Source organism: Dipodomys ordii, unplaced genomic scaffold (genome assembly GCF_000151885.1).
Source record: "Dipodomys ordii isolate 6190 unplaced genomic scaffold, Dord_2.0 Scaffold188, whole genome shotgun sequence".
NCBI lineage: Eukaryota > Metazoa > Chordata > Mammalia > Rodentia > Heteromyidae > Dipodomys > Dipodomys ordii.
Genome location: NW_012267404.1, coordinates 2,100,150 through 2,124,667, shown reverse-complemented (window position 1 = coordinate 2,124,667; position 24,518 = coordinate 2,100,150). Strand labels below are relative to the sequence as shown.

At 41.3% G+C, this 24,518-nt stretch overlaps 1 protein-coding gene across 3 annotated transcripts in view; it reads right to left on the bottom strand.

The window, feature by feature from the left end:
* Window positions 1-23,147, bottom strand: part of Lgi1 (leucine-rich, glioma inactivated 1) — a 37,740-nt gene extending 14,593 nt beyond the window's left edge. For 2 of the 3 annotated variants that reach the window (XM_013034351.1, XM_013034354.1), the window contains exons 1-4: window positions 22,568-23,147; window positions 22,053-22,124; window positions 4,279-4,350; window positions 4,115-4,186 (exon numbers count right to left, since the gene is read on the bottom strand). In XM_013034351.1, coding sequence (XP_012889805.1) covers window positions 4,115-4,186; window positions 4,279-4,350; window positions 22,053-22,124; window positions 22,568-22,782 — 431 coding nt within the window. In that variant the 5' untranslated portion in view covers window positions 22,783-23,147. The remainder of the gene's footprint in view (window positions 1-4,114; window positions 4,187-4,278; window positions 4,351-22,052; window positions 22,125-22,567) is intronic. The other variant, XM_013034353.1, reaches the window with a different exon arrangement.
* Between the last annotated feature and the right edge of the window lie 1,371 nt (window positions 23,148-24,518).

The window sequence follows — 24,518 nt, the reverse complement described above, 5'->3', positions numbered from 1 at the left end:
TGGCTCAAGTGGTAAAGTGCTAGCCTTGAGCTGAAGAGCTGAGGGACAGCGCCCAGGCCCAGAGTTCAGGCCCCACGACTGGACCCCCGCGCCCCCCCCAAAAAAAAGAATCTCATGTACTTCCCTGCCTGGCTGGCTTGGAATCAGGATCCTCAGATCTCAGCCTCCAGAGTAGCTAGGATTACAGGTGTGAGCCACCAATGCCGGGCTCACTCACCTTTTTCTGAGAGCTAATTTTTTAGGGAAGAAGAGTCTTACCTTACAGGTAAGATAAGTATATTTAAGTAGTTTTTTTTTTGTAGCTCTATCATTCAAACTCAGGCACATACTAGACAGTCTACCATTGCCATATATCTCCAGCCCTGTAGTAACTTTTAAGTTGTTCATAAGTAACTCTAGAAGACAATTCTAATGAAACAGATGTATTTAAAAAAGTGAGATAAGTTTAAAGTGATATAATTTTAAAGTGATATGTTTATTGTTCTTGACACAGTTTGAATATTAAACTGTAGTGGAAACAAATTGGATCTAAAAGTCTAAAAGTGTACATTGAATTCCGACCTCATATCTGCAAAGTAAGAAGTTGGGGGCGGGGAGGGGGGAGGTCCCCTGGCCCAGAGTTCAGGCTGCACGACCAACAACAACAACAACAAAAAGAAGTGTGTGTATGTGGGGGCTCTTATCTTCAGGATCTCTTCATTCTCTAGTCACATTTACTGTTCAAATCATTTCTCAGGGAAGGATCAATGAAAGCTTCTGGTCGAGCTATAACTGATATGGTAGAGCCATTACTAATGTCTTGCCAAAGATCTTGGGAAATGTCTGGCTTTACTGCTGACTGAGTGGGGAGTGGCTTATACTCAGGGTTGCCTTCATCTTGAAGTGCATCTATGAGGATGGTGCTATTGTCCTTCTCTTTCCTGCTGTCATCTGGAAACTATGATGTATTTAGAGCATAATACAGCTTTGTAAACTCTTCTGAAGGGTATGCAGGTTAGAGGGTGAGGTAATCATTCTCTGCTTGATCATTTGCCTTTCAATTAGGGAAAGGGGGTCAGAGGTGAAGAAAAGTGCCTTTGCCACCTAAAAACTTCAAAGGGAAACTAATGGCTCATACAAATGCTGAATTTATCAGCAGTAAATAGTGGGAAATGAACTTGGCGTACAAGCAGCAGAGGGACATCTGGGTTTCAAGTACTGCCTACTCCATCTTTTCCTTAAAAGGAAGAAAGGAAGACAGGCAGGAAGGAGAAAAAAAGGAAGGAAGGAAGGAAGGAAGGAAGGAAGGAAGGAAGGAAAGAAGGAAGGAAGGGAAAGGAAGGAAGGAGGGAAGGCAGGCAGGCTGGCAGAAAGTAAGACATGAAAGAAAAGAGGCAGGATGGAAAGAAAATACGAAGGAAAGAAAGCAGGAAGAAAAGAGAAAAAGAAGGAAGGAAAAAAAGGAAAAAAACAGGAAGGAAAAACGGCAGACAGGCAGGCAAGCAGAAAGGAAGAATGAAATGTGCCTTGGAGAACAGCATAATTAGAAGGAGAATAAAACACAGGCATACACTCACATAGTAAGAAAACACTGGTTTGCCTAACTCCTCTCTCTAGAATGAATTTCTCCACTGTGGGACTGGATCATACTCATCCCTGCGGGTCTTATTCCTTGTAAAGTGCAACTCACATCATAGAAACTGTGTAGAAGGAGCCATATGGCACTGTCATTTTTGTAGATGGAACCTGTCTAATCAACCTAATAAGTATTAAAGATGCTGGAGACCTAAGATCTTTGTTTGTTCAGCCTCAGCCCATTCCCTCACCATACCTTCATGCCTCCAGTACCAAATTGGAGAGGTGGGACTTCCTTTTCATTCTTTGTATGACTCCTACAATTTTTGCCTCTCACTCTTTGAAGGCAGCCTTTGGTGTTCCTTTGATCTTGAAAGTTTCTAGATAGGAAGCACAAGCTATACCAAGCTGTCTTTCTAGTTTCCATACCACTAAAACAGGGACTTCATTTGCATCACAGATAAATTCCTATTCATGGAAGTGGCGCCGTAGCTCAAGTGGTAGAGCACTCGCCTTGAGCTGAAGAGCTGAGGGACAGCGCCCAGGCCCAGAGTTCAAGTCCCACGACCGACAAAAAAAAAATGATACAGAATGGGGCTGGGAAGGTGGCTCAGTGGGTAGAGCACTTGCATGAGGCCCTGGGTTCGATTCCTCAGTACCACATAAGCAAAAAGAAAAAAGCCAGAAGTGGTGCTGTGGCTCAAGTGGTAGAGCGCTAGCCTTGAGCTGAAGAGCTGAGGGACAGTGCCCAGGCCCAGAGTTCAGGACCCACTACTGGACCCCCCCAAAAAAAATTCCTATTCATTTGATAAGAAACAATGCTCTGTCGTCAAGCAAAATGTATGATCTTCTATATGGGGGTATATAACTTATTTTCTTTCTTCCTTTCCCATTTTCCTTCATTTCCTCTCCTTTTTCCCCTCTGTCTTCCTTCCTTGCCCCTTTCCCTTCTTCTTTTCCTTTCCTATGAAGTAGAGAGGACATTTTCTCTTGTTTCCTGTAGGAAGGTTGAGTAAAGGTCTAAGCCTTTGGGCTGGAAAGGGTACTCCTGAGTACATGGAGTCCGGGTTCCTGGAGAGGGCCTTGTATTCTTTCTGCAGGCCCCCTGATGCCAAGTATCAGTCTGGGACCTCTGTATATATGTGAAGGAAACAGACCTCAAATTGAAGTCATGCTTATTCATTTCTCCTTCCATATACTTACTGCTTTTGTTTTATTTTGTCTGAAGAATGAAGTTTGGCAGTGTTGTACTCTTTGATAAAACTGCATAACATTTATCCTGTGAACAGTCATATTTGCACCTTTTTATATAGCTGATACAAAGGGCAGCATTGCAGATGATGTTTTTATTATAAAATGGCTATTCATAAAAGCCATGAAAGATACAATTTAGTAAAGTAAATCAGGCTATTAACTTCCCCTTTCTGCAAACCAAAGAGCAAAAGAGAATGAGGCCTAGTTCACTTACAGGATGACTGATGTGGCATACTGGAACATCCCCTGGAGGGCAGCTCTTTCTGTCTGCTCTTTTCCTTTGCTACAGTCTAGGCCTAGAACAGAGCTGGGAATCCAGTGCTATGAGAGACTAGGGTAAGGTTGACAGAATGACAATGCTACATAGAACTCTTACATCTTTAATTCTAATGAGACCTAGAGTAGGCACTTGGGTAATAATAGTCACCAAGTGGATGAATAGCCAATCAATCCAATCAGTACAGAGATGCTTTTATAGATTCATAACTCATTAGTTCATTAGTTATATATTCCCTTCATGATCTTTTTTCCTAATCTCTTACATGGGAAGATGTTATGCCTCCAACTCTGTGTGTGTGTGTGAGAGAGAGAGAGAGAGAGAGAGAGACAGACAGACAGACAGACAGACAGACAGACAGAGAGGTAGAAGAAACTAGAAGAAGCAAGTTGTAGAGTTCATGTTGTTAAAGGTTCTCAATCTCCTTGTTATGCCATTTTAGGCTAGATAATTCTTGACTATCCTGTTTAGGAACAATCCTGATCTCTACCTACTAGATGCCAATTACATTCCCTAGTTGTGACAAGCGAACATGTCTCTAGATATTGCTAAACGTTCCCTGGGAGACAAAATTGCCCCCTGTTAAGAACGACTACTATATTAATCATCCACTGATAAATTTATAAAACAAGTTGGTTAGGTACCCTGTAGATATTGCCTTTGGCTATATTCATTTAAAATGTATATAAAGGTAGATTTTATACAGAAAAATCCCCCAGCTAATATCAAATTAGCAGTTAATATCAACCATAATTATCTATGAAGTGAGTAATGATGTAGATATAAAAAAGTTATTTCAGTCATATAATTTCCCTGCTTTAGCTCGCTTTCTAATTATGGCAGTTTAGGCTAAAAATATTAATAGTGATCAATTTCCTGAGAATATGCTGACAGATGACAGAGAGAAAGAGAGAGCACAGCATGCATACAGACAAATCATTTGGGTTCTTAAATTTTCATAGACACTCATAGCATGGTGCTTTTACTGCATTAGCAAGCGTAAATAGTAATAACAATATACATACTTACAGGTGAATTAAAGACTTGAGTCCCCGGAAGGTATGTCTTGAAATAGACTTGATGTTGTTATTCTCTATGAATCTGCAATAGGTTATAATACATTTGGTCAGACAGTGGCAGGAAGTTGAGAGAACCTGTCTGGAATCATTTGTAATTTTTTTCCCCTTACTTACAAATACTCTAGATGTGGAAGACCAATAAAAGCATCATCACTGATCACATCAAAGGAGTTCGATGTGAATAACCTGCCCCAAAAAAAGAACATAATGAAAATGGTTAAACTGACAGATTGACAGTCTTTGCTGCTTTTATCTCTCAGAAAAATGAACAGGGGTGTTGAATGTAGAAAAAGATCTGAATGTCTGTTTTCTACAGTGCTATTTATATAGAAAAGCCTTTGCAGCCTTTCTTATTCCTAATTATCTTCTCATCAAAGGCTGGTTGAAGGTTTTGGGCCCCACACATCCCCAGTGACAGTTGTCACGTGCCCTGAGAAGCATTCTGAGTTATAAGCAGAGCAGATAATACCAGCAGGTGCAGCTAAATAGACATTTTTGCAGGCTATCATGACAAAGACTGTAGAATTTCTGGAACATTCAATGCAAAAATGATGGTGATTTGGGAGTTTAATCCTGGGAGACATAGTAAAATTTAGCTCAATGCCCAGTGGTACTGAGGTATTTCCTACCTCATTGACACTTCCTTGATGAGCATCACGTTCATCCACAGTGAACATCAACCTTCTTTTTTGAGAATATGACAGACTAAAGATGGGAATTAGAGTCTTAGACCATCATATTACCAATGAGTTGGTAAAATGCCTTCACAGGGACAAATTTGTCATTTCAAAATTTACAGGGAACTGGTTTCAAAATTACTGATGAAAAAGCAACTGTCCCCACGCTTTGTTGAACTCTTTGGACAACTTCTCTGAACAAAAGGCTTAAAAGAGAGGCCTTAAGCCAAATAGTAGGCTTGTCTACTAAATAAATTAGTGATAATATAAATATAAATAAAATAATATAACACATTAATAATTCTGGTTTTTGTTAGTAAACTTGTGATGTTTACTTTTGAAGTTTAGGCATTAAATATAACTCTTTACCTCTGCCTGCTAACCAGGGGATTACAACTAGATTTCACTTTCTGAACTAGTTTGAATTACATTGAAACTAGTAAGTGATTTGACTATGAGTTTGTTTCTAAATAAGCAGGAGCTGGGCACAAATGGCTCACCCCTGTAATCCTAGCTACTCAGGAGGCTAAGATCTGAGGATCATTGTTCAAAGCCCACCCTGGCAGGAAAGTCCTTGAGACTATTTTTTTTTTTTTTGCCAGTTATGGGATTTGCACTCAGTTCCTGAGCACTGGCTCTGAGCCTCTTTGGGCTCAATCAAGGTAGTGCGCTACCACTTGAGGCACAGTGCCATTTCCAGCTTTTCTTGAGTAGTTTATTTTGTTTTGTTTTTTTTGGGAGGTCCGGTCGTGGAGCCTGAACTCTGCTGTCCCTCAGCTCTTCAGCTCAAGGCTAGCGCTCTACCACTTGAGCCACAGTGCCACTTCTGGCTTTTTTCTTTTTGCTTATGTGGTACTGAGGAATCGAACCCAGGGCCTCAGGCATGCAAGGCAAGCACTCTACCACTGAGCCACCTTCCCAGCCCTCCATGAGACTTTTATCTGCAATTAGCCACCAAAAAGCTGTGGTTCAAGTAGTAGAGCACCAACCTTGAGGGAAAAAGCTAAGGGATGGTACTTAGGCCCTGAGTTCAAGTCCCAGGGCTGGTATAAAAAAGAAATAATAATCAAGGAATGAGGGACATCAGGCGGCTAGAGATACATTGCAAATGGACTAATTATCTTGAAGCTGAAAGATACGCACATGAGAGTGAATTTTTTTTGGGGGGGGGGTCTGTCATGGGGCCTAAACTCTGGGCTGGGCACTGTCCCTCAGCTCTTCAGCTCAAGGCTAACACTCTACCATTTTAGCTACAGTGCCACTTCTGGCTTTTTTCTGCTTATGTAGTGCTGAGGAATCAAACCCAGGGCCTCATGCATACAAGGCAAGCACTCTACCACTGAGCCACTTTCCCAGAGTGAGAGTGAATTGTTATATAGAGTTGAAATATCTTCCATAAAAAATAGGAGTGGTGGGGTAAGCCAAACAAAATGTATTTTTTCCTAAACCATCAGTCCGGGTGTGGTGTTAGATTCACTTCTAAGTCTTCTTCCCTCTGCTGTCACAATTTCATATTCAAATAATTTGTTAGGCTTCAAAAAGCCAGCACTAATGAATTGATTCACATCAGAGCGTCTTGTTATTGAAGCAAATTCAAGGGTTCATGACTTTTATCATAACTGTGCTCTTTTCACTTTATGGTTCTTAAAAGCATCTTGATGCTCAGCCTTATTCCAGTGTAAGTTGTCAGCCAATGGTTCCACAGGCTCCAGGGTTTTTATCCCCTTCTGTACAGGCATAGAATAAAGTAGAAATTGGTATAGACAGACAGGTGCTTCCTACATTCAAGAATTTGAAAACTTCCCTACCATTAACCAGGAATACCATCATAGCCCACTCCAAGCTGCCAGAAGAAAGAAATAGCTTTCACCCTTAGTTCCTCTATGGTAAACCTTTTGTAAGACAGCGGCAAGTGGCTGTTGGTGAGCAGAACTTGCCAATGCATGTCTCAGAAAGAAAAGAAAGGATTTCCACCAGTATTGTCTGCAGGTTCACTGCTTATCCCCAGCACCTGTCCCATAATGAATACTGCATAAATATTTATTTATCAAAGAATTCATTTCATAGTAAATTCCAATGACGACTAGACCAAACATTGCTCACAGCAAGGACTTTACCCTTATTTGTTTTGTATGTCCTCAGCTCTAACCACAGTTCTTGCTTAAAATAATGATAGTTGGAGCCAGGCACTTGCTGGTGGCTTATGTGTGTAATCGTAGCTACTCAGGAGGCTGAGATCTGAGGATCATGGTTCAAGCCAGCCCAGGCAGGAAAGTCCATGAGATTTTTTTCTCCCATTAACCACCAGTAAACCAGAAGTGGAGCTGTGGCTCAAAGTGGTAGAGCAGTAGACTTGAGCAAAAAAGCTCAGGGACAGGACCCCAGGCCCTGAGTTCAAGCCCCATGACCAAAAACAACAACAAAAGTTTGTTGGAATATATTTCAAGGGCCAAAAATCTACTAAAATCTAGTTAAAATTATAACCACATGCAAAAATATAGGTCAATATGTGAACAAAAAAATCCAGAACACAATAAAGTATATCTTATATGATTTCACTTACATAAAGTACAAAAAGTAGTAAGACAAATCTATACTGGTGGAATTTAAGGTAATGTTTATTCTTGGAAGCTGGTTCTAAATAGCACCAAGGAATACTTTGGGGTCTTGACCTGGTAACAAGCCAAATGCTGATTATAAATGTGTTGATTTTGTTAAAAAAAAATTGAGAAGGATTCAGGATATGCACCTTTTTATGTATATTAATTATATTTCAATAAAAAGCTTCTTATGAAATCACAGATTCCTATAGTGTCCTACAAAAAGGGCGAAACAATAATCTTTATATTTTAATGGACATTCAGAGATTTTTCTTTTCTTTTGGTGCCAGTCATAAGGCTTGAACTCAGGGAATAGGAGCTGTCCCTGAGCTCTTTTGCTCAAAGTTATCACTCTACCACTTGAGCCACAGGTTCACTTCCTACTTTTTAGTGGTTAATTGGAGATAAGAGTCTCATGGCCTTTTTTTAGGGGGGGTCAGTTGTGGGGCTTGAACTCTGGGTCTGGGTGCTGTTCCTCAGCTCTTTGGCTCAAGGCTAGTGCTCTACCACTTGAGCCATAGTGCCACTTCCAGATTTCTGGTGGTTTATTGGAGGTAAGAGTCTCACAGACTTTCCTGCCCAGGCTGGCTTTGAACCACAATCTTCAGATCTCAGCCTCTTGAGTAGCTAGGATTACAGGTGTGAACCATGGACTTTTTTGCTCTGGCTAGCTTTGAACCACAATCCTTAGATCTCAGCTTCCTAAGCTGCTAGGATTAGAGGCATGAGCTATTGCCACCAGGCTTAGAGAAATGTAAGATTTGGGTTCTATGATTTGTAATTGAGTCAGATTCTGTTCAGGCATCCTATTGGCCTTGATACAAGCCATGATGCTATCTCACATGATGGTCACACACAACAGACTTGTGGCACACCAGCATGGCTATGTTTGATGCTACCCAACTTCTCTCCTTTTCTGTGGATTATTTTGGTAATAAATACTTAGTTCTTCCCCAAATAGTCAATCCCTAGATTGAGCAGCATACTGTGGTCCAAATAGCATGACTTAGAAAAGTAATTTGGGCTAAGATGATATCCTTAAGAGCAAAGGAAATTCTTTAGGGTTGAGTTGGATCTATGGCAGGCAAAGCATATGTGCAATGAACATCCAGGAGCAAAAAAGAATATGGAGATCTCACCAAAAGAAGTGTGGTGGCATAGGGCAAGTGCCTAGAACTGAATCAGGTCCTAAGTCAGTGTGCAGCAATTTTGATTGCCCTGGGAATCATCCAGGAAGCATTGAAAATCCTGACAACTCATTTCCACCCTCAAGGATTCTTGTTCAATTATCTACCTGGAATGTGGCCCAGGCTATTTCAAAGCTCCTGGAGACACAGACAGCCTTCCTGGTCAGTTCTAATAATTCCTTTACCAAGATGACCAAGGCCTCTTTGCTCCTAATAACAGTCTAACTACAGCAGTTGCTGTGGGGCCTTGAGGGGCTATGGGTTTTCCTGTCCCCATCACTACACATAGCAAGAGCCCTCAGTGAGCTGTAACAATCCTCCTCACAACAACATCATGTACATTTGTTTATAGTTTGGATGGCCTTGTTAGCCTGAAGAGAGACCAAAGATTTTGTAAACTTGCTAGCAATAATCTTATTTTTTTTTGAAATGCTGGTACTAGGGCTTGAATTCAGGGTTTGGGTGCTAACCCTGAGCTTTTGTGCTCAAGGCTGACGCTCTACCACTTTTTTTGGTGGTTAACTGGAAATAAAAGTCATGTGGACTTTCTTGCCCCAGCTGGCTTTGAACCATGATTTTCAAATCTCAGCCTTCTGAGTAGCTAGGATTATAGGTGTGAGCCACCAGCATCCAGCTAAATGTAGATGGCTTTTAAGTCTCTAGTACTTTATGCAAGCTTTACCAAATTATCTGTCCAACTCTGAGTATGAAAATGTCTGTCTTAAATCCTTACCAATATTTAATATTATCAATGCTTCTTTTCCTGTGAAATCATGGCCTCTTTAATCCATTTGGAGTTCACGTTAATATATCAAGTGAGATATATCCTTGATTCTTTTCTAAACATTTATCACCAAAGCTTTTAGTTGAATAATTAATGTCTCTCCAACCTGTGAGTGTTGCTCTTCCAAATGGCTGTTATTGTGGAGGTTTTTCTAAGGATCAAATTTTGGATTTATTGATTGATTGACTGATTCATATGTGAAGTCAGTGCCTCGCACTTGCTAGGCAGGTACTTTACTACTGAGCCATGCCTCTGGCCCCCTTTTCTTTGTTTTCTTTTTGGGTCCGGTCGTGGGGCCTGAACTCTAGGCCTGGGCACTGTCCCTCAGCTCTTCAGTTCAAAGCTAGCACTCTACCACTTGAGCCACAGCGCCACTTCCGGCTCTTTTTCTTTTTGCTTATGTGGTGCTGAGGAATCGAACCCAGGGCTTCATGCATGCAAGGCAAGTGCTCTACCACTGAGCCACCTTCCCAGCCCCATCTCTGGCCCCTTTTTTATTCCCACTGCTTCTAATCTATTGTTTTAACTTTCTATTATTGTTTTTTCTCTTATTTATTTTGGGTATTTAATGAATTCAGTACTCAGTTGTATATTTTTGTTCTGTGCATAAAGCATCCTGCAACTTTGACTTAGAAGAATCTTAAGTTGTATACTTAATTTCAACAGTCATTTAGAATAGCATTCCCTTTTTTAAAAAAAGTTTTCATAAATCTATCATTACTATTACATTGTGATCCGAAGGTTTGACCTCTAGGACATTTGTTAACCCTGGTTCCTCTTCCAGCTGCCCACAGAGCACAGCTCTTCATCAAGAACAGCATGTTAGCACCAGGGCTGGAGGTTGTGAGGGAGTTTTTGGTTAAACGAAAACTCAATTGAATGAATTTACTCCCAAAGGAGCTTTTGAAAAGCGGGTGGCAGTGTTAGCACACAACTCATAGCTCAGAGGGAAACTGGCGACAGGAGCAGAGGGTCTAAGAAGGAAGATCTGGCTAGGGGTTCGAGGCCTTTTTAAGTACAGCTGAAAGGCCATAGACATGGTCCAGAGTGAAAGGACTGGGAACACCCTTGTATTGGTGTGGCTCTGACAGTGATTTCTTGTCTTGCCACTCCCAGAGGCCAGGGAAGAAACCTTATAAAGGAAATCAAGAAATCTGACTTGTTTTTGTTGTTGTTGTTCCAGTCTTGGGGCTTGAGCACAGAGCCAAAGCAGTGTCCTTGAGCTTTGTTTCTTTGCTTACTTGAGCCACAGTTCCACTTCCACTTTTTTTTTTCTGATTAATTGGAGATAAGAGTCTCATAGCCTTTCCTGTGTAGGCTGGGTTGGAACTGAGATCTTCAGATCTCAGCCTCCTGAATAGCTAGGGTTGCAGTCATGAGCCACCATGCCTGCCAGAAGCCGGGCATGCTTGGGTTTTAAACCCTGTGTGTTCTGAGCATGCCACGTCTCCTTTATATTGTAACGTAAGGGGGCTATGCTGGACAGTGCTTGAGGTCCCATTTAGGTTTAAAAGTATGTGAGTCTGTACTTGCAGCACTGTAGGCTTCAGTTGTGAAAGAGCAGGGCGGGCAGTCTTTTGGGGGCAAGGAGGCTGGTCTGCAGAGGGCTGAATGTGAAGGAGTGCTATCTCTACTGAGAACATGGTCTCAAACCAGGCTGGTCACTGGCCTTGTGCCAGGCCCCCAGCTTCAGTGACATTCCTTCAGATCCTCTCGGGCAACATCTTCACTGCCATCAGAATTGTCATTGGCCCATGAAAAATCTACATCTTTTCTACCCAGATCAGGTTCTCCTGGCTATGGAGAAAGATGGTTTAGGAGACTCCCACACAATTCCTCCCGCTGTGAAGACTATTCTGGATAAAGAAGAGTGAGCAGCCAGAAGCCAGTTGTCACTTAAGAGGCTACAATTTGTTAAATATGAAATAGAAAATAAATCTTGTAGTTGCCACTTGTGCTTATCTGTCAAGACATTATGTAGGTGAATCTGTTCCGTTGTCTGTTAAAATAGGAATTACAATAACAAAACAACTTCTTGAATATATATTATGTGAGATACATAAACATTGCCCTGGTGTTTCTACCAAAGAACATCTAAGCAAAGAACACAAGCATAAAATATCAGCTAGATGAGCTTTAGATTTAGCAAAGGATCTTAACTGGACTGTTAAGGAAACTCAAGATTTGGATGGGCACAGTCCTGTTATTAGCAGCCACGGGAAGTGTGCGCAAATACCAGTAAGTACTCTCCAAGGTATATATGGGTCAGGATATATGAGTGTATATGTATAAATGACAGAGCACAGAACATATGGGATGCAAGCTGTTGAAAGATACAAAGGCACAAGAGAGGCTTGGCAACTTGTATAGAACACTGCCAAAGTGATTCAGACCCTCTGCTTGTTACTAATCTTCTTCTTTATCCAGAAGAATAGGGCTGGCTGAATGATAATTAATAATAGGTTGATGATTCACTTTGGCTAAATGCACATATTCTAAATGTATGTGCCATGTGAATAATCTACATTTGAATATTTAAAAATACGCTCTTCAGACAGGGAAGCATTAAAATGGGAGGCATCCGTGCAAGAGTACATTATTTGATAGGTATTTTTGACTCTCATCCTTGAAAAACAGTTTTCAATGTAATTCAACTCCTCTTTAAGTATACTACCACCTCTTCAATCTGAATTGATTGGAATAATTTGGCTCCACATAAATCTAGAGTGGAGGAGGTATTAGTAATCTCTCTCTCTCTTTCTCTCTCTCTCTCTCTCTCCCCACCCTCCTCTCTCCCCCTCTCTCTGTCTGTATGCCAGTACTGGGAGTCAAACTCATGACCTGGGTACTGTCCCTTAGCTTTTTCTCTCAAGTTTGATGTTCTACCACTTGAGCTATACCACCACTTCTGGCTTTTTTGGTGGTTAATTTAATATAAGAATGTCACCAACTTTCCCACCCAGACTGGCTTTGAACCACAGTCCTCAGCCTCTTAAGTAGCTAGGATTATAGACATGAGCCACCAGCACCCTAATTACAGATGAAGAAACAGGTCAGCAGAAGGTAAGTAAATTGACAAAGGTTATTTCTTTTGTCAGTAGTGGACCAGGATAGGGATATAGATTTTAGACTTGTAGGGATCTCCTGGGCATGGATTTGTGTCTTAATTTTGTAGGCTACTACCTCTTGCCTCAGAACTCAAAGATTTTTTTACTGGAGTTGACACACGTGGGCCAACAGCTCACTTGGCTGATGTTTTTGTAAGATCGTCTTCTGTTTGCTCCTGGAACACCAGGAAGGTGCTAGGATTTTATCTAAAGCCTGTCTGCACCAGGGCTCAACATTAGCTACAAGCATCTCGCTTTAATCCTCAAAGGACTGCACTAATATTGGCTTTATATTCTCCACTTAAAATACAAAGAAAACCAAGGTGAGAGGGGAAAAGTAATTTGCAGTCTGTAAGTGGCAGAATTGGACTCCGGCTTCAGGCCTAGTCTTCTGGCTAGAACTGGTTAATAGCCATGAGTGAGGCCAGCTTCCTTTACTGCCTTCAGCTCTGCCCAATTGCTGCTGCAAACCAGAGCAGCCTTGCCCAGTATTTCCCAGAATGTATTCCCTGGAATACAACAAAACCTTCCAGGGACTGAGAGCTTAGTGTGAAAAAAAAGTGGGGGTAGAGTACATTTAAGAAAGAGGGTTAAGGAAATTTACCAGGTTATTATTTTTTTTAACCATGCAAATCTTTTCTGTCTTTAAATAAATTTAGACTTTTCAGAAGAAAATTACCTTTGAAATAGGCAAGTTTGGAATCTTATTGATAACTGGATCCTTTAATCATTGAGCTGTGCATGAAATGAATATTCACTATGAGGAAACTCCCTTTTAGACCCAAACAGAGTGTACATTGTGTGTACAATGTACATACACCCATGCACACTGGTTCTAGGGCTTGAACTCAGGGCCTGGGCCTTGTACCTGAGCTTTCATGGTCAAGGCTAGCATTCTACTACCCAAGCCACTCCTGGCTTCTTTTGGTAGTTAAATAGACATAAGAGTCTCATGGACTTTCCTGCCAGGGCTGGCTTCAAACCATGATCCTCAGATCTCAGCCTCCTGAATACTTAGGCATGAGCCATGGTGCCCATCTCAGATTACACATTTAAGCTCAGGAACCTTTTCCCACCTGATCAATGTGCTGCAAGGGACCATCTACTTCTCTGCAAGAAGGAGGATCTACTGGGATGCGCCTAAAGAAGAACCCGTCAAGCTACTTAATCAGGTAGAGAGCCTAGTGCTGAGACCAGAACCCCAGATATTACATCAATGAATCCATGCCAACAAACTTGTTTTTAGTTGTTTTTCTTATCAAGACACATAGTTAAATTTCTCTTCTAGGATAGAGGAAATTACCTGCCTATGCATCATTATCTAGCCCTTCTAGATCAAGAGAAAAGTCTAAACAATAAATACATACAAGTATCACATGCATCCATTTCCAAAGTATTTTCTATAGAACTGATAGTAGGACCGAAAAATGAAACAGCTTTAAATAATTGCAGAGAGTTTTCGATGCCAAAGTGCATTACATTGTAAGTGGCCAGGCAGGGTTTCGAATGTGCAGTAGCTCTAATTTAGTTGAGCACAGAACTTTATTCTTTTGAAACAAGTGTTCCCTGGGATACAGATTTAGAGAACACTAGTCTAAGGTGTAACTTTAAAGTAAATAAGGTCTTTTTCTTTTGCTCTGTTTTGTCCCCCTTCTTTCTTTCTCTGACTCTTTCCTTAAGCAAGGAGACCAGAACGTACACATACAAATGAGAGTGGAATCCTAGGGAAACTAGAAGTTCTTGCCAGCAATGCTGCAACCCTTTCAAAGCGCTTTGAAGCTCCTTTTCAACCATTGTCTCTGGGAATGAGGACACATTCCCCTCAATGCCCTTGTCAATGGCAAAGGATTGACCCTTGGAGAGGAATTTGATTTGGGGAACAAAACTCTGCAAAGTCAAGCCCAGTGATTTACCACTCAAGGAGGAAGTCAACAGAACTGTTAAAGCCAGGGCCGGCTAAGGGTTTGAACTTCACCTCAACTGCTATTAGGGAAGTTTCATGGAGGACTCAGTACTTCATCTAGGAAAGTGGAGATGGTCATATATACACTGCAAATGGTTATGAGGGCTGGGATGTATCTCTGTAGGTAGAGCTCTTTCCTAGTATGTACCAGGCCCTAAGTTTGATCTCCACCACTGCAGGGAACGACCACAGCAAAAGGGTGATCATGATGATGAAATAAAAATATGAGATAAATTAGGTGCTTAGTACCAAACAATATACAGTGCCAATGTCCATAGTCAAAGCATGCCTTGGATGGTTTACACACTATCCAACAATGGTAATTCTAAGAAGACTCCAAAAGTCTTATCTATGGAAATGTGGAGAAAATCCAATGCTATTCATAAAGAATTCTCTGTTAAGTCAAGAGGAGGTAGATATTATGGTTCAAGGCCATCCAAGGCAAGGGCAAAAAAGTTAATGAGACTCCATTTCAACCAAGAAGTGGGGCATGAAGATAGGTGTCTGTGATCCAAGCTATGTGGGAGGCCATCGGGAAGAGGATTATGGTCTGAGACTATAGTCTAGGCAAAACCAGGACACCTTATCTGAAAAAATAAGTAACTCAAAGAAGGGCTGGAACAGAGCTCAAGTAATAGAGCATCAGCCTAGCAAGCATGTAGTCCTGAGTTCAAACTTCAGTATCACAGAGAAGTATGCATTTGTACATATTCATTTTCATTTGTAATTTTTAGAGAATCTTTGCTTTTTAGTCACATTTTACAGAGGTAAGTGCCTGCCAGTTTGCTATGTCCATACACCCAACAAGTCCTCTTTAATGTTTGCTCCATGGAAGGGATATTGAAATACTGTCTGATCATCAGCCACGATTGGAAGTCCCAGTAAGATCCATTTGGACTATATTGGAGGTTAGATATTATAGTATTAGTCTATCAATAACTTTATAATAGTCAACTTTATATTAGGAGGCTCTTTCAATTACCAATCAAATTTACTTGTTTGTTGGAACTGACGAATAATTTTGTTCTTTCTTTAATGAGCCATTTTCTATATTATATAAAATAAATTTATAGAAGAGAATATACTACAATAGAATTTTAAGACAGGAGGAAATCTTAGGTATAATTGATATAATTTAATATGAAGGTCCTCAAATGTCAAATGATGTTCATCCTATTTAACAGTCTACTCCAGATTCATCTTTCCTCTGAAAATATTTAGGAAAACAATGACCACCCCCCATCTCCATGTACTGAATTTCTATCACCAATAATTAGCAGGAGCTAAAGATACCATTTTTAGAAAGACATATATTCTCTGTCTTAACTCAGTCCCCACCAGTCCCCATTGTCTCCTGCCCAAATGTGTCTTTCATTTATCTTACTACCCAACTCTCATTAGCACTTGAGTTTGAGAGCTATAATTTCTCTCTCTGGTATTTAATTCATAACGAAGCTGAGGCTTAGTGATATTTTGTGCCCTATTAAATATCACATAGCTCATAGGTGTACAAACTGGATTTAGAGTCATGTTGCTTGACTTTTAGTTTAGGCTTATTTATATCCTAAACAAAAGACTACTCATTGAAAACTAGCCAGTGTTCATTATTTTTTTTAAAAAATCTGACATGTTTTACAAAATGTGGTGCCAGTTATTTTCTTATGGAGTAGTGAGAGATTTTTTTTTTTGTTTGTTTGGGTCCAGTCATAGGGCCTGAACTCTGGGCCTGGACGCTGTCCCTCAGCTCTTCAGCTCAAGGCTAGCACTTTACCACTTGAGCCACAGCGCCACTTCTGGCTTTTTTCTTTTTGCTTATGTGGTGCTGAGGAATCGAACCCAGGGCCTCAGGCATGCAAGGCAAGCACTCTACCACTGAGCCACCTTCCCAGACCCAGTGAGAGATTTTTTTAAAAAAGGTAAGTAGTCCACATTTCTTATGAGAGTTATGATCGTGAATACTTCTTATTTTAAAAGATTTCGTAGCAGATTCTAACAGAGACCTAGGTATAGCTCCACTAAACTTTAAAGCTGGGATTGTAGGTAAACACAAATTATACAGTCAAGACACTAATCTGATGTTACAGTGGTTCAAATTAAAGTGATTTTCTGCCTTATAGTAAGAGCTAATGTTCATGGAGTTACAGGAACTGGGCTGTTTGTGCCCTGTTTCATTTAATCCTTACTGTAATCTTGCACCACAGCTTTGGTGGTTAGTCTCCAATGTGTACATACAGCTACCAAGGCTTGATGAAGCTTGTTCCAAAGCATACAACTAGCAAGCAGCAGTGTAAATGTGAAATCAAAGTAGGAAAAAAGGACTTAAACAATGAGTCTCAGGAAAGGCTTAAGGACATTGCTTTTGAGATTCTGGAAATGTCCACAGAAGAAGTTTGAAGTCCTAACTTTCTGAGCAAATAGGTCTTTGGGACTCGGGTTCACTTTCCCTCTTTCCACCCTATTAGTTTATGTGACCTCAAATAGGTATCCCAAACCTAAGGAAGGATTAACACACAACCAGGACTTTCCACTGATAGTAAAACAGAGTCTTTGATGGACAGTGCATGGATTCAGCAAATACATAGGAGCAGAGTCTGGATTTATGGTGCCTAGGCTGTTTCCCAGCACCATGGTCTACTGAGGATCTTCCATGTTAGACTTGGGACAGATACAAGCATAAACGTCCTGGAGGGTGGCAGGGAATACTACAAACAACAGAGAAGTCCGTAGACTGTGACAGTTCAGGTCACAGAATGAGATATTTCACTCTAGTATGGATGGAGCTGGAGGGTGCAGAGCATGGAGGTAATGTCAATGCTGTGAGTGAAAACTCTGCCCCAATAGAAGTATGCCAAGTGTTGTTCACGCAAATCACAGTGCTCAGATTTTCTCTGTTCATAAGGACCATTAAAGTTTTCCAAGCACAAAGGTGACACAGGAAAGACACATGGTGATGGAGGTGGCTGGGACAGGAACTAAATGTGGGGAGGGGGGTGTGGAAATGTGATGATTGTGCTTCAATGAGCTTTGGTGCTGGGGAAGAGGAGGAGGAAGAGGCATTAGTCTCTCACGTTGTTGCAGAGGGGACTTGTCCAGCTGGAAGTGAGTATGGATGTAAGGGGCCTGATAGTTGGGCTTCTTGCTTGAGGAGGTAGCAGGATGAAATGTGCTTTCAGGAAAAATAAAAACAACCAAAAAAAATATTGTACACAGCTACCATAATTAATTAAGAAGTTACCAATCAAACTTCTGGATCTTGGGCAAAATGTAGACAAAATAACCTATTGAAAATTTCCTTTCCAGTCTATTATTGTGAGAGCATCTACTAGGCAAAACCCAGAATATACCTATCTATGTACAACTAGTTAACAACTTCTCCAATACCTCACAGCTGAGCGGTACGGCTTCTCTAGTCACTGAAAAGCACCCAGCTTTTCTCATACTTGTCAAGAGAGATAGAGCTTGGTACTAGTGGGTCATACAGTAAGCCTAGCTAGTCAGAAGGCTGAGATCCATGGACTATGATTCAAAACCAGCCGTGGTAGGAAAGTTCATCAGACTCTTATCTCTAATTAACCAGCAAAGTGGGAGTGTGGCTCAAAAAATGACAGTCTTTTTTTCTTTTTCGCTCTCTCTCCCTCTTTTTCTGTCTTTTTTTTTTTTTTCCTTCTGATTCTGGGGCTTGAACTCTGGGCCTAGACACTGTCCCTGGCTTCCTTTTGCTCAAAGCTAGCAGTCTACCACTTGAGCCACAGTGTCATTTCTGGTTTTTCTGTGGTTAATTGGAGATAAGAATGTCATGGACTTTCTTGCCCGGGCTGGCTTCAAACTGTCACCCTCAGATTTCAGCCTCCTGAGTAGCTAGAATTACAGGTGTGAGCCACTGGCACCCCTCTGGCAATTTCTTTAAGGTAAGATAGGCCATGATATTTTCCTTTTGACAATTATTTTCAAGGACTGAATGATTAAAGCCTTAGTAAAGATGGGCTTATTTCTGGTTCATTCTATTTTGCTTTTTGTTTTAGTTTTTAATTTTCGGTGGTTATGGATTTATGTGACAATTGTGGATTTATTTTAAAAAATTGCTATTTTCTCCCTAGAAAATCAATTCTGTATTTCATATAAGACCAAATCTCACTGGAATAGTTCCCCCCTCTCCACCTCCTGGCCATATCGAATTCTAATAGGTTTCTCTTTTTTATTTTAACTTAATTTTTCTGAGTATGATACCAAAACTACCCTTGAAATTCACTCCCTGCAAGGAGAACCCTCTTAGGAGTTGCAGGAAGCATATTCATTAAAATGCCATCAACCAACAGCTATGTGGCAACATTTTATCCTCTTGACACCAAGTCTTTGCCTGTCCTGCATCACTGTGGACTTCAGCCTGCAGCTGTGCCAGAACAGGCTGGAATGTGTGAAACATACACCTCTTAATTGTGATCACTGAAAGTACCACTGTCATTCCTAAGAGCAAACTAGAGTTCAGAATCATTCTGATTCGTTACATTTCTGAACTGGCCCTGTAAAAAACATGGATAAAATTGCATTTGCTTGGAAAAGGGTTGTGTATGTATGTGTGTGTGTGTGTGTGTCTGTGTGTCTATGTGTGTATTTTAAAACCATAAGTGAGATAGAAAATGTTTTTCACAACTAATCTGAGAAATTTTTATTGGATTGTTTTTATTCTTTCTCTCCTTTCCATGCAGTGTGGGCTTTTGTTTTTCTTGTTCTCCAACACAAGCTGCCAGCCACGGCCTACCAGGATCTCTTCTGAAACACCGTGTAGAATGAGGTACTACGTATGTTTTCCTCTTTATCCCAGGCTGACCTTATGACCAATACTTCTACAGAAGGGCTTGAGGATGCATTTGGGCCATAACTACATTCTCAGATGGCTATGGTAAGTGATAGGAATGGGATCTTTCTTTTTCCTTTCAAGAAACAAAAAAAAAAAAAATGAGAAGATGAAACCAACTGCCTTCCACATGGATCCAACAGAATTGATTCTGAAGTTTCTCTCTTGACAAACTAAGGGGCATATTTGAGGATCTGTGGATACAAATGCCATTATTCATAGCTACTCCCAAGCAATAATGGATGAGATCTAGGCCCCCAAAAATGGTAGCACTGGGCTCTTAAGGTTCCAGAGGCAGACTGGCAGTTCAAGTGGGAGTTCAAGGGCACTTGGATGGCCTTGTCTCACTCATGTACCCTCTTTCTATCTGTGGTACAAGTTTTCCCACAATTATTATACGGTGATACAGCTCATATTCAGATCCTTATTGTTACTTTCCTACTCAATGAAAATGGTCTTGTTTGACCTTTCCTTGAGGATAGAAGGAATCAGGCAGGGAGTGATGCGCAGGATGTGTGGAGAACAAAGGCCTTAGGAACAGGATCCTGGTGACTAGAGACCAATGTTGACCCCTGTTAGTTTTACCTAAGATCAGCATGACACAGCTGAGGTTGGCCAATGGGAGTTAACTGAGGACATCCAGGGCAAGACTGCTCGCCCTTTTGTTATTTCTGAAACCTGACCTGCTTGTGGAAATAAGGGTTGGAATGTTCCATAGGAACTCAGAGCATGGGACAGAGGGGCATGGCACACACTTGGTGTGGGCTATTTAAAACCCATCCCTTGGCTTCCCTCTGTGATTCTAAATACATGTAATCACATTACCATGCAGCAGCCGGGTTCTATTTCTACAACACTGCCCAGCAGGGTTTGTCATGGCTGCACCCACCCAACAAAAATAAAGCTAACTGTTTACGTAGATCAATCCAGGTTTTTTGATGTGATAGCTGATGTACATCTAATGTCACAATATAAGTAGTTAGTTGTATAACTGAGATTTCTTTTAAGACTTGATCTATACTGGGGGAGGGAGGTATCTGGGTACACCAAAAAGATATCTTTTAAGCGACCCATTTATTTAACCAATAACCAGCATAAGGCCAATGTATCACTTTCTCACGTATAGCAAATTCTTATGCTGTGGGAGGATCCCAGCATTACTGACTTCTCCCTTCTCTCTACTAAAGACTATCATTTTTTGATTTGTTTAATATATTCACACTTATTGTAATCCATTACTGGCCCTTGGGAAACCCCTTGAGAATCATCTACTCAGTTGTTGACTCCTCAGAGACATAAGCTTGGGGAAGGACATAGCCACAATTGTTGCATAAGTTGAAACATTCAATCAAGTTTGCAAATCTAATGAAATAGGCCAGCTTTGGGATTTCATACAGCCCTAACAATAGGTTTAGTGACTTTTAGGTTTTTTTTTCATCTTTACATCAAAATGAAATGCCTTGGCTTTTATATAACATATAAGGATTTTCTATATGCCATGCCAAGAATTTTTCTTATTCATCTCCGATAAGAACTCTTCAAAATGTGTATTGTCTCCATTTTACAGAGAAGGAGACTGAGGCTCACTGAGATTGAATCATTTGATCGAAATTACATGTCTAAGATCTAGTGAGAGATAAGGTGAGATTTCAGTTCCCTCTGGGCTCTCCAATTTCAGTTCCTTACTGCTTAGTATATACAATCTCAAACAGCCAAAATGGCCAAGTAAGGCAAGAAAGCAAGCAAACCCAAACCCCAAAAAACAAGCAGAAAACTCCAGTCCTGAATCATGCTGTTAAAATACTCCAAATTCAATGCATCGACAATTGACTAATTTCCTTTAGCTACCAACTCAAGACTGTTGTCGGATACTACTGGGACCTCTTGACCTTTCCCCCATGTGATATTGCTCTAAGAACCAGAACTCCAATTGCCAGACATTACACATCTGAACAAATTATACATGTTACATTACACCTATAAAGAGATCTGATTTCTCAGCCAAATATATATATATATATATATGTATATATATAGATATATTAATATGTGCAGGCACAGACTAAATATGTGATTCCCCTGTGATCAACTCAAAACACATAGTGGAAAGTAATCCTGTGCACTAACCCTAAATTAAATATATTCTTTCCTTCTATAAATTAGATGAGATGAGAAAGCAGTCTCTTGAGAAATGATAGTTTAAGGAATTACCTAGAAAGAACTGAAGGTTTTCTTTTTCCCCCCTACATGCTAAATCACACAAAGTAGCAGCCTGCACCAGATTCTCTGGCGGCAACATCTTGAGCGCATATGTTATATTGGGTTCTGCATTGACAAATGTGAAAAAACTCCAGGGCAAAAATCACCAAAGTTCCCAAGTTAAAAATGAAAGTCAAATAGTGCTATGGGATTGAGATTTTTGTCACCACATTCCAACAACTTCACAAATAGCCATTAGAGTAGACAGCCTCACAGGTTAGCACATTTACCATGGCAAGTAGCAACCTGCACCGTTGGTGGGAAGTTAGAAGCAAACCTATCACCTTTCCTTCTGCTGATCTTTCTCAATTAATAGCATCACATGCGACAAAATTAATATTAAGCTTGTTTTTACTAGAAAGGCTTATTCCACTATATTCCAGAGTCCCGTTGTACTATTTATCATCATTATCCCACTATGTATTAAAAAATAGCCATGATATAAGTATTTCTCACAAGAGCTGCAGCGATGGTGTGAATAAAAAACTCCCTTCGGAGATTTCAGTAAAACCCGATCTCACAAAGGATCTGAAAGAAAACAAAACACACATGAAAAACACAAAGACAAGAGAGAGAGAACGAACCTTATGTTAATCCAGTTTAGCATCCAACTCACTATTTTTACCCTATTTTATGAAGTACGATACTGCTTCTTCCCAGGTGAAAAGTAAGAAAGACGGATGAAACTGCTACAGGTTTCTCTTATGAATGCCCAGGGAAATGCAGGGCAGCGGTGGGGGGGGGGCACGGGGGGGGGTGTCTAAGCATGTTCAGTAGCAGTTAATCAAGAATCAAAAATTTGGAAATGCAGCAAAATGTTAAGGCTGTCAAATGGCCAAGCATGCAAGAGGAATCTTTCTCTCTCTCTGTCTCTCTCTGCCTTTCCATCACCATATACAAAACCCCAGATCCACAAGCTGGAATTTTTTTTCAATCATAAAATTAAATATCAAAATGCTTACGGGCCTTACAGTGAGATAACATCAGGAGGCACGGAGCGAGGAATGGATCTGGCATTCTCACATAAAGCATTATCTTTGGTACAAGTACACACGGCAGGGCATTTTGGCTTCGCTGCTTTCTTCCCTTCAGTCAGCAAAAGCGCAGATAAGAGACATAGGAAATAAGCAATTCGTTTCAGGGGGATGCAGACATTTGCCATCCTTTTGCTTCTTTCTGATTCCATGCAGTCGAAAAAATAGCCCGACACATGAACAGATCTTCTGGAATTCAGAGGGTGCCTGGGTTTGTTCTCAGAACAGGTCACATAGGAGTCCACCCTTTCTTCCTCTCTCTCTCTCTCTGTCTGTATCTTGGCTTTTCAAAACAGGGACCTGCAGCTGATTCGTGAACAGCTCCTCTCTCCTCTCTTCAGCAGTGCACTGCTCGGGGTGGGGGGGTGGTGGTGGGGAGACCTGTGAGGTGCTGTGAGATGGGAACGATCCAACTGCTGGAGGAAGAGAGCCGCTTGCATCACCGGCAAACGCCGAGCACAGAGCAGCCTTCGAAGGCAAAGTGATGTAACAGAAAAATAAACAGCTTTCTGCTTTCACCCGGAGGCCCTTTAATTGTTACCCAAAATAGGACAGGCATTATGTCTTATTAGTGGGTGGGTGGGCGGGAGGGTGGGAGCAGTCATCTTGCACAGGATGGCAGCAATCTCTGGGAAACCTCTGGGAATTTGCTTTGCTTATAGCAAACAACCTCAGTAAAACTAGCTTTGGGGAGCCAGCCTTGGCTGGGGGGCGGGGGGGGGTGGGGATAAAGTTAAATGAAACTCTCTCTCTCTCTGCAGGATTCATTTATCTTCCTATTTCTTGCTCAGTCCACCTGGTCAGAGGTATGATTAAACAACAAATACAAATGTATGGAGGAGACTGAGACTTTCATGGGAGGAGGTGAATGTGAGGAAATACATTTTTGATAGGTATCCAGTGTCACAAATTATGGATTTTCATAATCCCCCCTCGATTCACAACCATGAGAGAGGGCAATATAGCACACACACAGGACCACCCCCCCTCCCTGTACAATCCGATCTCCTCCCTTTTCCCACCCCGCCCCCAACCCCATTCCTTGGCAGTAGCACTGAAGCCTGGAAGGAACTCCCTGCCAGCAGGAGGCAGCCAACTGGGGCTTTGAAAAGGGCCTGGCTCAGTCTAGGAGGCTGTGATAAGCTGGGGGAAAGGCTAGCCTAAGAACTGCAGACCTTGGCTTTGAAATCCCACATCTGAGGAGTTCACAGTCCCCGGTGCACAGGATGGGGTGCTGCAACCACCACTATGAAAATAAGCTGTCTCTGGCCAACACCTCAGAAGAAAAGATGCATCCTTGGGGGGAGGGGGGGAAGCGGGAGTGTGTGTGTGGGGACTTGATTTAAGCAATGGAGAGGCCCTGGCCTTGGGGAGTGGAGTGGTCTGGTTCTAGAAGATGGGAGACACTCAGGAAGATCCTCCCTCTTAAGAGATAGTGGAAGCTCACAGATCCTTGGTCTTCTTGCCATGCTGAAAGTATCCATCCTTCAAGCTGGGGTATCAGGGCAAGGCCTTTTCTCCTGCTGCTTCTCACCAGCTGGGCTGGTGACAAAGACGATTTGAACAAATGTGTGATTATAACATAAGCTCTTTATCAGAAGCGATAGCCATTTTGCCTTCTTCCTCGTGTAGCTGATCCTACAGACCCCATGCTAACTTAAGTCATTCCTTTTTTTTTTTTTTCCTTTTTGACAGATTCTCCCTGTGTTGGACTTGGCCTCAAACTCATGATCCTCTTGCCTCAGTGGGATTATAGACATGTGCCACCATGCCTGGTCCAATCACTCCTTCAAACTCTACAGGCTCTGTGAACAAAGGGTCCTGTCAGGCCTGTTCATGCTCTCAATGAGTTACTACTTATTTATCCCAGTGTCCTGAAAGGTAGAGA